General features: G+C 36.0%; 1 protein-coding gene across 3 annotated transcripts in view; it reads left to right on the forward strand.

Moving 5' to 3' along the window:
* The window catches only part of GULP1 (GULP, engulfment adaptor PTB domain containing 1), a 107,969-nt gene that overhangs the window by 54,110 nt on the left and 38,511 nt on the right, over window positions 1–15,348 (forward strand). For 2 of the 3 annotated variants that reach the window (XM_003801028.3, XM_003801029.3), the window contains exons 4-5: window positions 2,402–2,500; window positions 10,832–10,969. The exons of the other annotated variant lie outside the window; for it this stretch is intronic. In XM_003801028.3, the coding sequence (XP_003801076.1) occupies window positions 2,402–2,500; window positions 10,832–10,969 (237 nt within the window). The remainder of the gene's footprint in view (window positions 1–2,401; window positions 2,501–10,831; window positions 10,970–15,348) is intronic. 3 annotated transcript variants of the gene reach the window in all.

Genomic DNA, 15,348 nt, shown 5'->3' on the forward strand with positions numbered 1-15,348 from the left:
CCTCCCCCTTCCCTCGCCCCTCTCCTCCCCCCTCCCTCACCCCTCTTATTTGCTTCCTAGCCTTCTTTGTTTTTCTCTCCCTCAGCCCCTATTTTTTTCTTTTCTTCGTTTCTCTCTTCTCTTCTGAAAAGATAAGTTTAATGACAGTGGTTGTTTTGTCATAGACGTTTTGGAAAATAAAGGTTGTGTGTTTTTTGTCAGAGGTTACAGACCGGTTGTGTCCAGATGTGGCAGGGGCCTCGGAAGCCACTGCTCAGTGTCTGGTGACACGTAGGAAGCCAGCTGACTTAGCGTGTTTCTGAAGCACACAGCAGGGCCACGTTGTTCAGATGCATTCACGTAGATGGAGAACATCTGACGGGTTCTGGAAGCCCCCACGTGTGAAAAAACCCAAGTTGTTTAATTATGCTACTACAACAAGGGGATTATGAAGGGCAAAACAAAATTAATCCACTTTCTTTAGAAAAGAGCTGAGTTAATTTTTAAAGATCTACAGTCAGGAAAAATAAGTTTCTTAAAGACAAAAATAATTCTCTGGCAGCAGTTAGTTGAATCATGTGCGGAATTTAAGACTGCAGGATACAGAAAAACAAGGAAAAGAAAAGAAATAGCAGCCTGCAGTCATGGAGCAGGACACACAGCAAGCTGAAAAATCACACACCAACATGGAGTAAAACAAACTGCTAACCCCTGGGACGTGAAGGCAGGCACTTCAGGGCATTGCTATGTGCATTAATTATGTTACCCTCTATGACCATGCAAAGCCATGAAAAGAGGAAAGGCTTTTAACCACTGTACCCCAGGATTGTGCTTTACCGTGTTCATTTACATCTGCCATAAACTAGAGTGAAATACACAATGCAAATAAATAGGACATGGGGGAGGACTGGAAGTCTCCCTTGCCTTATCTGTCATTCATTTTGACTTCAGTTGGGATCATCCGTATGCTGAAAAAATGTTATACTAGGATCTAGGAAATAACTTTTGAAGCCCTAGAAGGGGGAAGAGAAATTCTTTTTCTAATAGTTCTAATTTGTTGAAAAGAAAGATGAGGAAGGAAAGATAGATGGAAGGTAGGAAGAGCGTATAATTGCTAGATAAAATCGAGACGTCCAGTAAACTTTGAATTTCAGACAAATAATAACTTTCTAGTGTATGTTCCAAATATTGTATGGGAAAAAATTATGCTAAACAGTATATATTTATGGGTTGTGTGCAGAATGAATGTGTATCTGTGTTCTAACAAAAAAGTTAAACAATGATTGTTTAATCATCAAGTTAAATTTGGGCTCTTCTACTTTTCCTCCATGAAAGCCAGCAGTGCTGACAGGGAGGTAGAGACTCCATCTGCCATGTGCCTGAGTATTATGATCTTCTTTTTGGTCTTAAAACGGAATCTAATAAGTATTTACGTACACTTCTTATTCAGTGAGAAGGTACAATAAATATTACTCTAAAGCATTCAAAGAATGTGTTTTCAAGATACTCTACTTAACAATTTTAGACTGAGTCGAGACCTGTTCTGTGTCTTTCTGCTGGGATAATGCCTTCTGGTCTTAACTTCAGTTTGCATATGGTCATCTACCTCTTTTTCCTTATTGATTTGGTTGGGTAGAGTAGTGTCCTAAACTAGGTGAGTTTACAGAAATTGCAAAAATGGCATTTCCAACTACTGGTAAACTGCAAGTTCTCTAAATGTATTTAAAAAACAAAGCAAGAATATAATACACTCAAAACTAATATGCACTTGATCTTAGCCAAAAGGCCACGAAGTGATTCTCAATACTAATATGAAGCCAATAGGTGATCTAATACACGCCCATGTGAGAGAAAAGCTCAAATCAGTTCAAGGTGGGGTAGGGTGAGGGAGAGAGGAGAGGGGAGGAGACAGAGGGATGGGTGTGCTCCCACTTAATGGGCACAATGTTAGGGTGTATCACACACCTCTTGGGCAGGGGACGCAATTATAAGAGGGCCTATACCTAACAAATGTGAACATTGTAACCTAATTCTTTGTACCTTCAAATTAACCTGAAACAATAATTAAAAAAGAAAAATTTTTAAAAAGAAGAATAAAACAAAGATCCATGGAAAAATAAATCAATCTCTGCTTATCGTCTCACAAAGTATATTCAGTGTTTTTAACTATCTCAGTTGTATAAATATAAATTTTTAAGTATCATGAAAGAAGTGCATTAAAGTGGTATTTTAAAAAAGTTACTGATAATCAGTCTGAATTAAATGGTTTATGCTTTTTAGATATTTTAAGACTATTTTTATAAAATATAATGGGAAATAATTCACCTGATGAATGTCTCACATTGCATACAAACTACAAATGTTTGTCTTCATTCTTCATAGAAACGGAATTATGATTTTGTGGATTATTTTTCATTCGTAGTTTGCAAGACATATCAAGAAATCTGAAGGCCAGAAAATTCCTAAAGTTGAGTTGCAAATATCAATTTATGGAGTGAAAATTCTGGAACCCAAAACAAAGGTAAGTCTTAGTTTTAAATGTCAGAAGCCCTGGGACCTTCAATTAATCACAACTATCTTCCCATTTTAATATTTAATTTTTTACCAACTTGAAGCGTTTAGCTCTCAGTTAAGGACAATTTAAAGCTCTAGGATATTTGGGGAGGAAAACAACTTATTGGCATTACTTTCTAAGTGGTCCATTCTGTTACTTGTATTGAGAATGTACTATTTTATGTTATGTTAAGACCAAACAGCAGTGTTCGGTCTTATTCATACTTAGACATTTTTCTTCACGAGATGTGAAATTGATGCATATATTATGCTTCCTGGTTTACTAAGTATGAAAAAAGACAAAAGCTGTGTTGTTTATTAAAGTTTTCTGCATTTGTTTTATTTCTGGTAGACCTAATCAGTATATATTAATTTTTGAGGGCTGCCTTAACAAAATATCACACCCTGGGTACCTTAAAGAAAATAAATATCAGTGAGTAGGGCACCGGCCCCATATACTGAAGGTGGTGGGTTCAAACCCAGCCCCTGCCAAACTGCAACAAAAAAACAGCCAGGCGTTATGGCAGGCGCCTGTAATGCCAGCTACCCAGGAGGCTGAGGTAAGAGAATCGCCTAAGCCCAAGAGTTGGAGGTTGCTATGAGCTGTGATGCCATGGTGCTCTACTGAGGGTGACAAAGTGAGACTCTGTCTCTAAAAAAAGAAAGGAAGAAAGGAAGAAAGGAAAGAAGGAAGGAAGGAAGGAAGGAAGGAAGAGAAAATAAATATATTTCTCCCAGTTGTGGAGACTGGAAGTCCAGTATCAAGATGCCGGCAGGATTGGTTTCCTCTGATACCTCTCTCCTTGGCTTTCAGATAGCTGTCCTCTTGCTCCCTTATCACAGGGTCGGCCTTCTGGGTTTGCACAGGTGTGTTTCTTTGTTTCTCCAATTTTCTATTTCTGTAAGAATACCCGTCAGGATTGGAGCAGTGACTACACTGACTGCTTTATTGTAGTTACGTTACCTTTTTAAAAGCCTTATCTCCTATTAAAAGAACAAATTCAGAGGTGCCTGTGGCTCAGTGGGTAGGGTGCCAGCCCCATATACTGAGGGTGGCAGGTTCAAACCCGGCCCCGGCCAAACTGCAACAAAAAAATAGCCGGGCGTTGTGGCAGGTGCCTGTAGTCCCAGCTACTCGGGAGGCTGAGGCAAGAGAATCACCTAAGCCCAAGAGCTGGAGGTTGCTGTGAGCTGTGACATCACAGCACTCTACCGAGGGTAACAAAATGAGACTCTGTCTCTAAAAAAAAAAAAAAAAAAAAAAAAAGAACAACTTCAGACAAATTAAATTTACCAGACTTTATTGAAGCAGAGAATAATTCATGATTTTGGCATCACTCAGAACCAGAAGAGGTTCAGACAGTTCCACCTTGGAGCATGGAGCTTTTATAGGCTAGACGCAGAAGCAAAATAGAGAAATCACCTGATTGATTACAGGGAGGCCCCTGCCTTGTTTGTGCATGGTCTGATGAGTTGTTAGTCTGTGACTGGCTGAATCTTGGCTGTTTGTTATCCTCCTAACTCACGTTAGGTTTAGTTTGTTGGCATATTATGTTAGGTTCAAGTTTGTCATGTAGGAACTCAAAGTACAGAGAAAACCTCAGGCTGAGGGCCTCCTGCTTACTTAAGACACTCCAGCTATGGTCATATTATGAGGTTCTCGGTGTTAGGGCTTCAACTTAGGAATCTTAAGGGAACACAACTCATCCTGTTACACGTTCTAAACTTAAGTTTCTTGTATTTAAGAACTTTTGCCCCCTCCAATAAAATATTTAAAATATAACCTATTCTAGATTCAAGTTCATTAATATGTACCCATTATGGACTAAGTTGGTTCCCTTTCAAATTTCTATGTTGAAGTTCTGACCTCCAATGTGACTGCATTTGGAGATAGGTCCTTTAAAGAGGTAATTAAAGTTAAAAGAGACTCTAAGTATGGGGCCCTAATGCTAAGTGACTTGGTGTCCTTGTGAAACAGAGGGAGAGACACCAGGGGCACACACTCACAGAGGGCATGAGAGCAAGGAGAGGAGGCAGATTCTGAAGCCAAGAAGAGAGGCCCCAGAGAAACCAAACCTCATTCGTGGACTTCTAACCTCCAGCACATGAGAAATATGAACTCTCTTATAGTTTGTTTTTGACAGTCCTAGTAAACTAATAAAGTACTTTAGTCACAATGTTACAGAAATACAGTTTAGGAATTTTGGCACAACCAATATAGTCAATTTGGAAAAATTGATTACCAATCAACTCTACATATTTTGCAAATACATGCTGTCAAGGCTTTCTTCTAAAACTATTGAAATACTAAGTCAGTTTGAAAGCCCAAAGAATTCCTGTCTTGTAAACAGATTATGAAATGTTTTTCATGGGTCTGTGACTTTTCTCTAGTCCAGCAGGTGCCATTCGTACCTTCACTCATGTGAAAACCAGTTCCCAGCAGCATCTTACTAGGGAAAGTGTGCTCTGTGGGCCAGAAGCATCCACATCTACTGGGTGCTTGTCAGAAATGTCAAATCTCCGGTCCCATTCCAGACCTAGGCAATCTTTACCACAATTTGGGGAGAAACTTAGTGACTGGGATGCACAGTAACGTTTGAGGGGATTTGGTTGAAGTGCATAGTTTGGTGGCCACACCACAAGGCCCACATTTTCAAATTGTAGGCAGACCATGGATTACTTGCATAAAAACTTCCTGAGTCATTTGCAAAAATAAATTCTAAGGCCCCAAAGTAAGCTACAGAAGCAGAATCTCTGAATATGGAAATTCTGTATTTTTAATCTGTATAAGGACAAGGACAACTTTACAAATAAAAGAACAAAGGCATTCCTGCAGCCTTTCCAAGACACAAATTTAAGACCTCCCACAATAATCCTGTTCAATTTCCTCCTATTATCCACCCTCAATATTAAAGTACAAACAAAGACATGAAGATTTTACTGTTCAGGATGTCCCAAAAGAACCACTGCTGAGGGGGCTGAAAACAGAATAAGGAAATGGGGAAAGGTTAGTAGCAGGATGGTTCAAGCCTATAATGGAATTTATGTGGTTTTCAGGGAAACAAGGCCTTTGAAAGTGAGGCACGGCTGAGATAAATTCATGAGGCAAATGGTAGCTATCTAAAAATAGTAGAGAGTGAGGAAGCAATAAATTACAGAGGGACAATGCAATCAAAACTGTAGCGACCGAAGTGCAGTCTAACATACGGTCAAAGGGAAAATAATGCTATTCCTGCATTTCCTTCTTAAAATTAAATGGATACATAGTGGACAATGTCCAGCAAGAATATGTTATGTGTAGGCCATGTTTATGTTAAAAGTTTTCTTCTAAGTTATACAGATTCTGTAGCTGTTTTGAAGTGAGTATGAATGTATGGGGAAGGAGTGTATGCGTAATTATTAATTCAGTTTCTTGTCTGCTTGACAGTTGTCAAAGCACACCTTGAATTGTGTAGACCTGATCATAGGCTTTATGTCTCATTTCCGTATGTTCTTATTCTTGTTGAGTCTCTTAGATCTTAGGATATAAAAATTTCACCAAGTTCACCAACCATAATGATGATACCATAATCTATTAAATCGTTCTTCTTTTACTGAACATCTGAGCGCATTCATTGATACAAAGGTTAAGCATTTAGAAAATGCAAATATGATTGAATGCAGTATATAGAGAACTTCTTTAGTTTATAAAATTGAGAGTTTAATAATGGCATGTCTTTAGAAAAGCACAAAATATGAATGTTTAAAACACTACAAGATGTGTATAGGGTATGTGTGTGTCAACAAAAGTGAGGACAGGTTGTCTGATACGAATGTGGCACAGTGTTACCAGCTGCTAGGGGAACAGTATCTGGGTATGCAGTGCAATCTTTTCTCATGCCTACATCTGTTATTTTCTGCATGATTTCATCTGAGCTTTAAAATGAGACTGTATCTTTGAAGAAAAGGTATGTGAAAAGCTCCTTTACAGACTATCATCAGCCACTTAGGCTGTCAGGTCTGGGTTTTTTGTTGTTGTTGTTGTTTGTTTGTTTGTTTGTTTGTTGTTTTGGCTTCCCAATCACTTGAGATCTCCCCTTATGTATCCCAATTGACCAATAATTTATGGTTTGCAAGGTTATTTCTTCTACTTATTCTCCTAATTTTTTGTGTGTTTTACCCCAAATACACAGAAAATGTTTCCTGAACTTTAAATATTTGTAAACATAAAAGGATAAATGCCAAAACTTTTTATATAAGAGTAGTGGGTTATGTGGTAGAGTGAAGAAAAGCTAAACTGGATCATCAAAAATTGAGGTGGACTTAGGAAAAGATAGTTTTTAGCCATAAAAGAATGACTGCAAAGTTGACAAGAAAGTGGATGATCGGCATCTCCTGTTTTTGTTGTTGGAAAATAATATTTTTAGGTTTTGACCAAATAGCATCTCCCATTAACAGCCCGTCAGCCATGTCATTCTATTCCCTAAACTCTGCCTATCAAATACTTATACTTCCCTCTACCTAAACTCCTTTTACAAAATATCAGTAAATGTGATAAGCCAGTTGACTTTTTTTTCTTTTTTTGAGACAGTGTCTTACTCTTTGGCCCTGGATAGAGTGCCATAGCATTATCATAGCCCACAGCAACCTCAATCTCCTGGGCTCATTGATGCTCCTGCCTCAACCTCCCTAGTAGCTGGGGCTACAAGCACCTGCCATAACATCCAGCTGATTTTTCTATTTTTAGTAGAGATGGGGTATTGTTCTTTCTCAGGCTGGTCTTGAACTCCTGAGCTCAAGCAATACGTTAGCCTTGGCCTCCCAAGGTGCTAGTTATTGGCGTGAGCCACTGCACCTGGCCTAGCCAGTTCACTTTTGATCATCCATCCTTGCCTTCCCCAAATCAGTAATACTAGTGCTTTTCTTCCTTGTCCAGAGTCTCAATTTCCTGTACTTAATAGCTAATTTTTAAGAAATCCAACTGAATTTTCTCCCCCAAAGTAAGTTTTCTAAACTCTAAATAGGAAAAAATAGCATCTCCGTTTTCATCCCTACCAGACCTAAACAGCAATCTTGGAATTTTATAACTTTAATTATGTCATATATAAATGCAGAAGAGTTGACTCTTTGCTCACGTATTACATATAAACATATGGCATTTTAGTATGTACCCATATAAAGAAAGTACCATTTCTTGAATCCATTAAAAAATGTAGAGAATTTTAAAAGGTAATTTATAAGCTCTGCTGAGCATCTGACCCTCCAGGATGCTTCTTAGAATGGTGACTGCTGAAGTCCACCAGGCCTTTCAGAGTCATAACCTGTGGAACAAGGCCTTGGGTGTATTTGTGTGCAACTCAGAAAAAAAGAGAGAGAGAGAGAAACGTTCTTCCATGACTTTGTGATGGCTTAAAGCAACGTGTTTGGGAACCATTAGTAGAGGGCACATGAGGGAACTAGAAACAAGTATCATTAAGTTTCTTTTAAGCATGAATTGTAACTTGGGGGAAAGAGGTGATGCTCCTAAAATAAATTTATTTATAGTTAAATATGAGTGTATGAGGCAGAATTTTAAAATATGTCATCAGTCTAATGGGGAAGTGTATTTAGGAAAGCATTTTTATTTTATTTATTTTATTTTTTTTTTTTTTCTGCCACTGGTGAAGGGGGAAATCTCAATGACAATCAGCTCATTGACTTTCTTTCTGTCTTTCCTTTCTTTAGATTGTGCGGGACTAGCAATTGGGGACACATAGATGGAGTTGGGATAAAAACGTATGATATATACTGAGTTTTTAATATTATTAAGATTATTAAGAATATTAAGATTAAACAGTATGTGTTTTTATTGTGTTTTACTGCGTTCCTGAATCTCTTTACCCTATCTTAACAAAAATTGCCACTACGTTTAAAGATTTGTCACAACAATATAAATATTACATAAATAATGAAATTACAAGTTTCAGCTCCCTAGACTTCTATTTTAGGAGGATACTTTTGGTAATTGAAAGGAATATTAGCGTTATTCCCAGCCACTCATAACCAGAGGCTTTCTGTGATCATACTGGTTAGTGAGCAAGTGGTATGTTTTATATGTTACTTGTAATTTCTCCTATAGGTGAGAAAAAGAAGTTATTTTTCTCTATCATCTAACAATGATATTTTATATATCATTAACATGATTGTACAATTAATAATCTGGTATAGACATGTCAGTATTTGGGAGCTACACAGTGTGGTTATGGGATATTGTTTGACTAACTATATTGACAATCAAACCAAAAAAATTGTCAATAGTCTCACACAAGTGTGGTCATTGTCAATGTAAGTACAAGAAAGGAAAGATCAAAAGCCTAAGTAAGTTGAGCACCTCTTCTTAGCACTGTCCATTCCCTCCCTGCTAGTAACGTGGGATGGATCAGGATATCTAGTCAGGCTAATAAGCATTAAAACCACACAATGTTGGGCTCAGTGGATAGGGTGCTGCCCCCATATGCTGAGGGTAGTGGGTTCAAACTCGGCCGCATCCAAACTGCAACAACAACAACAAAAAAAAAAAAGTAGCCGAGCACTGTGGCAGGTGCCTGTGGTCCCAGCTACTCGGGAGGCTAAGGCAAGAGAATCAGCTAAGCCCAGTTTGGAGGTTGCTGTGAGCTGTGTGATACCATGGCACTCTACCACGGGTGATAAAGTGAGACTCTGTCTCTACCAAAAAAAAAAAAAAAAATACAATGTACTTTCTCATTTTAATTTCCAGGCTTACCAAGCAACTGTTCAATGGCTTACTATTTAGTTTGTATGCAGGAAAAGAATGCATTGCTGTGGACAAATTAATGTACCATTCACATGTATATCGCACTTTGTGTACTCATTTTCATTCTGATGTGAATCAGTGATCAATCAGACCTCAGCAAGCTGACATAAACTCTAAGCTTGGAAGGATAAGGGTCTTAACTACCTGTCTTGATCAAAATTTCTGAAATTCTGGCTCAGTTGGGGTAAAGATAGAGAAAATTTTCATAGCAGGACAAACGCTACTCAGTGTAACATAAAATAAGGCTTTCTATGGAGACAGTCAGCCAGTCTTCCTCCAATACAACTATAGTTGCTTCTATCTCCAGTATTTTAAAACACCCACTATGTAAGGTTGGTACCTTGACATTCTCATTGATATCACTTGTGTTCTAATGTATCTTATAAAATGATATTAATAACTGCAATAGAAAAGGGAATGTTTGATTTTTCTGCTTGTTTGCACTAGTCATAATTAAAAACATAGGATTTCTCCCCCCCACATGCTTTAGAAAATTATGAAGAACGAATAAATAACTTGGATGATCTGTATGAATATAAATGGAGTGTCAAATGTTCCATCTGTGGACTAAATAGAGTAATTCTAAAATCATATTTATCTATTTTATATAAATACTTTTATTTTAACTAAGTGAACTATGTTTTTACATATGTTTTATAGTTCAACATGTATGTGTGTGTGTGTGTAATTCTACCTCTGCTATCTTTCTGATTAGCAGATTTGATTAGTGATTTTTCTGAATTTTTGGTCCTTTCTCATTCTCTGCTCCATGAAAAGTTTCAAGTATGACTCAGAAGAAAAAAGTTTCAAGTATGACTCAGAAAAAAAAAAAAAGTTCAAGAGGGGCACTGCCTGAGGCTCAAAGGAGTAGGGTGCTAGCCCCATATCTGGAGGTGGTGGATTCAAACCCAGCCCTGGCCAAAAACTGAAAAAAAAAAAAAAAAACTTCAAGAGTGTATGAGTAACAATGAAGTTACATAAATAAAATTTCGTAAAAAAACTAAAGGTGAAATGCCAGTGTATTTCCCATGCAGTTGTGTGTGGATAAAGCTGTATTCTAAATTGCAATGGTATTTAGTAGCAATGAGATAAAATGCAAAGTGCTCTGGTTTAAAAGGGTTCTACTAACTCTGTAACCCTGTGGAGGTATCTTAATCTCTCTAAACCTCCAGGTCCTCCTATGGAGATTTGCAGGGTTTAAAGCATATGATTTCTTAATATCCTTTGTAGCTTGGATAGACCATGAATCTCTGATACTCTCAAGTTATGCTTGGTTCTTTCTAAGTACTTTTGAAATGAATGTCTTATATCAATCCTGAGTGAGGAGGTTGATCTCCCTTAAGCCTTTGTTTATGTTTGGGATGTATGTAATTATAAAACCAAAGCTTAACAGAAAATTGTTCTACTTTTGAAGTCTAAGTATTATGTTATTGACACAGCTAGTATTTCAGTAAAAGGAAAAAAAAATATCCCATCAACAATACATATTTCCATTTATGTTCACAGGAAGTTCAACACAACTGTCAGCTTCATAGGATATCGTTTTGCGCAGATGATAAAACTGACAAGAGGATATTCACTTTCATATGCAAAGATTCTGAGTCAAATAAACATTTGTGCTATGTATTTGACAGTGAAAAGTGTGTAAGTATACCAGATGTTTTAGGGTGTTTTTTTTTTGTTTTATAAGCCAGAAATTGTCTTGTTTCTGGCATTAGTAAAGTATTTAAAAATGAATAAGGTCTGCAAATTTTTAAGTGCATTAATAGATTCATCCTGTCATGAGAATATCCTTCAGGATTTCATCCTTAACTAAATTCTTATGTTCATGGGCACAACCCTGCATGCAAATTTCTTTTGTTAGAATGTCATGCCTCATTATGTTATGCCTTTATTTCTCTTATAATTATGTAATCGATTTTATAATTTCAGTAACAAATATAATTTAGTAATTTTTACATATTGCAAAGAGTAATGGTGAGTAAAAGAGCTTTTTTAATCCACACTGGAATGTGATGGATTTTATATTAATAAATCTTCTAAACTCCAAGGGATAAAATCTTTATGACTTCCTTAAAGATTATCCAATACTCTGAAAATTTGGTTCTTGATGTTGGCTATTTAGTAAACTGAATATAATGAAAGGATTGGGTGTGTATCCACATGCATCAGAGTATTTAATGTCATCTAAAGTTCTTAGCAAATAAAACACATACTACTAGTAAATCCCAAAGTTACCAGCCATGAACATTTAATCATGTAGAATATTAAGGCAAACCCTGTGTCTTTATTATGAGCCAAAGTTAATTCTTAATCATAAACTAGTCTGAGTTCTTGTTATAAAACATAAGATGTGGATCCAAAGCACACACTGATGGCTTTAGTGAAGGGAAAACATCTAACCTCAAAAATTTTGTTGGTTTAGACAAAAGTAGAACTTAATTTGCTAATTTTTCTTGCCATTAAAAATAGTAGAGAACTAATGTTATTATCACTATTATGCCATTTATTTCTCTAAATTTAGTATGTGAGTTTCTGGAGAACCAGTGTTTTTTAATTTTTCTACATCAGGCAGACAATAGATGTTCAGTGAATTTTTTCTTAAGAAAAAGACCATGTTGAAAATTTACCAAAAGTAGAACAATTTTATTATCTGTATCTTTTAAACTGTAATGCCCTAAAAAGGCAAGCTAATGAACTAAGCTACTTGGCATCATAATATCTTTTGAGACTATGCTGAACATTACTGAACATCTCATCAGAAAAATATGCTTGCCCATATAAGACAATTCTATGTCCACAATAAAACTTTTTATATCAAGTTCAAATTGCTTTTAAAATTTATATTATTGAATGAATGGGTTATATTACAAATTTCAAGTACTTCTAAACTGATTGTTTGAGGATGTTTTTTGCTATGTGATTGAGAAGATGCAAGATGATATTTTTTAATATCTTCTATGTATAAGATGTGATAACCTGGGCGGTGCCTGTGGCTCAAAGGAGTAGGGTGCCAGCCCCATATGCTGGACGTGGCGGGTTCGAACTCAGCCCTGGCCAAAAAAAAAAGATGTAATAACCTTTTACTTTTTATGCAAAATAGATAACTCAATTGTCCTTATTTCTTACTTTACACATAGAAATAAATTTCCCTCAGCTCTTTTGAAGTGTTCAGAACCAGAGTCTGTTATAAATATTAGTCTTCTTAACAGGTATCTGTCACTTGTTTTATCTTCTTTGGTCCTTATTTAAATTGGTTACATGCACATAAAATATAAGCATGCCAGAATCCCTGTGTAGTCTTAAAAGTCAGAATCCTATTTCTTTCTGATCATAAGTGTCTGTAATTGGTTGCCCAGATTTCAATTCTTTTTATCATTGTTCTCTTTGGATATAACATATTAACTTTGTTTCTTGAAGGTTAAAAATGATTTCTTGATGCTTATAGCAATGATTCACAATCACTGTGGTGCACAGATATCAGGAGATGCCTTTTAAAATATTTTTTAAATATTTAAATGTCACTCCAGAAACATGTTTTTAGCAATTGAGCTATAGCTCAGGAAGTTCACCGTTAGCCAGTGCACTGCTGGAAGGAGAGGAGTGCTTCACTTTGAAAAGAGTCTGAGATAGCTCTCCAACTATATGTTGGCATTATTTTCATGAACTTAGAAAGGGCACATGTCCTCAAAATTTCATTATACCTCTATTATCTTCATGAGGAGGTCACATTGGCTCAAATTAAAATGCTAACTATATTTATAAAATTGAATTGACATGTATATAGAATTTTTGATATTCTTTAGTTCTCAATTTAAGTAGTTTTTCATAGATTGTTAAAAGGGAAAATAAATTATGGCCTAATTGGTACAACTCTTTTCTCTTATTTTAAGAAATCAAGACCAAAAAGATTGCATTTTCCAAAGCTAAAAAGCTAAGTAGTAAGTAGAATCAGTACCAAAATCAAAGCCTGAGATTCCCATTGTTGCATTTGTTCCATTGTACTGTATCACCCCCGTAACTGTGACCTGTTGTACGGTCCTGCGGTTGTTGGACTTATCTGTTCACTGTCTTTTATCTTCCCAGTACTTTTGCAAACTTATAAATTTTCTTATTCTATTATGGGTACATAATAGTTGTACATATTTGTAAGGTACATGTGCTATTTGAATATATGCATTCATTGTATACTAATCAATTCAGTGTAATTGCAATATTCATCATCCCAAACATTTATCAGTTCTTTGTGTTAGGAATATTTTCCTTCTACTTCCTCATTATTTAGAAAGTTAAAACCCATCCTAGTATGCTACAAGACTAAAATTTACTACTTTATCAAAGTATTATGTTGCATTAATGAGTTTCTCCCTCCATGGTGACAGTGAATACCATGTGAGGAGTCAGAACACTCAGCCCTACCAAGTTAGAAAGTTAGAAAGCTTAACCTCTACCCTTAGCAGGCAATAACATGGCAATGCTTTTCTACCCTAATTCCCCCACTGGAATAGTGCAAGAAGAAAGCATTTAAAACAGAAAGTTTAATTAATTTCTAGGATTTTATAACATGATAAACAAAATATTCAGGATTCAATTGAAAAATCACTCTTCATACCAAAACAGTAAGATCTTAAAGTAAATGAAAAGATGACAATTAATAATTATAACTTGTAGATATCAAAGATACTAGAATTTTAGGACACAGTTTTTAAAACAACTCTTATGTAATGTAAAATAAGCAGTGACAAACACACTTGAAACAAATGAGAACATAGTAAGTCTTAATAAAGAAATAGAAAATCTAAGCAAAGAAGAAGGAATCAGAAAAAGTCCATCGGAAGTATCAGTACATAAATGACTGCATTAAAAAACTCAATGTACGGGCTCAACACCAGAATGGGGAAGACAGAGAAAATGATCAATGACCTGGAAGACTGACAAAGAGAAAATGCCCAATCTGAACAATGCAGAAATAATAACCATGAGTATACCAATACACAAAAACGAAACTGAAACAGAACCTCAGGAACTATGGATCTATAACAAAACAACTAAGATTTGCGTGTCATCAGAGTTTGGAATGGGAATGTGGCAGCCTTAAAAAGCACACAAAAAAATAGCAGTAGAAAACTTTCCCAATTTTGCAAATGACATAAACATATAGAATTAAAATACTGAGTGATCTCCAAACAGGATAATTTCAAATAAATCCACCCCAAGACACATCACAGTTAAACTTCTAAAAACGAAAGACACAGAAAAATTTTAAAAGCAGCAAGAGATAAATGGAACTTTACACATAGCAGAAAGTCAATTGGAATAACAGTATATTTTTCAGCAGAAGTTAACAAAGAAGTAACATAATACTTTTTGAGTACTGAGAAAATCAAATTTAAAAAAGGTCCACTCAATATTATGTGAAGAAAAAATATTCTGACTCGGTGCCCATATCTCAGTGGTTAGGGTGCCAACCACATACACCAGGGCTGGCGGGTTTGAACCTGGCCCAGATCTGCTAATCAACAATGACAACTACAACAAAAAAATAGGCAGGTGTTATGGTGGGCACCTGTAATCCCAGCTAGTTGGGAGGCTAAGGCAAGAGAATCGCTTAAGTTTGCGGTTGCTGTGGGCTGTGTGACACAGTGACTCAGTGAAAGAGAGAGAGAGAGAGAGAAAGAAAGAAAATATTCTTCAAGATTTATAGAGAAATAAATAATTTATTAGATGAAGGAAAATTTGTTAGATTCTTCATTGCTATTACACTTGCCCTAAATGAATGGCTTATTCATCCTTATAGACCTACACTAAAAGAATGGCTAAAGGCAGTTCTCTAAATAAAAATGATAGAACGAAAGAGAGAAAGCTGGAGTACAAGAAAGGAAAAAAAGAATAAGATTAACAGACATATAGTAAATCTTCAGTCTTCTAAATCATGGGTGAAGTAAAAAATACTTTCCACTGCGATTTTTTCCACTCTTCCAATATCAAAAGAAAAAGAGAATGCTCTAAATGTACACACATAA

This window comes from Otolemur garnettii, unplaced genomic scaffold (genome assembly GCF_000181295.1).
Source record: "Otolemur garnettii isolate 467f Iridium unplaced genomic scaffold, OtoGar3 scaffold00195, whole genome shotgun sequence".
Taxonomy (NCBI): domain Eukaryota; kingdom Metazoa; phylum Chordata; class Mammalia; order Primates; family Galagidae; genus Otolemur; species Otolemur garnettii.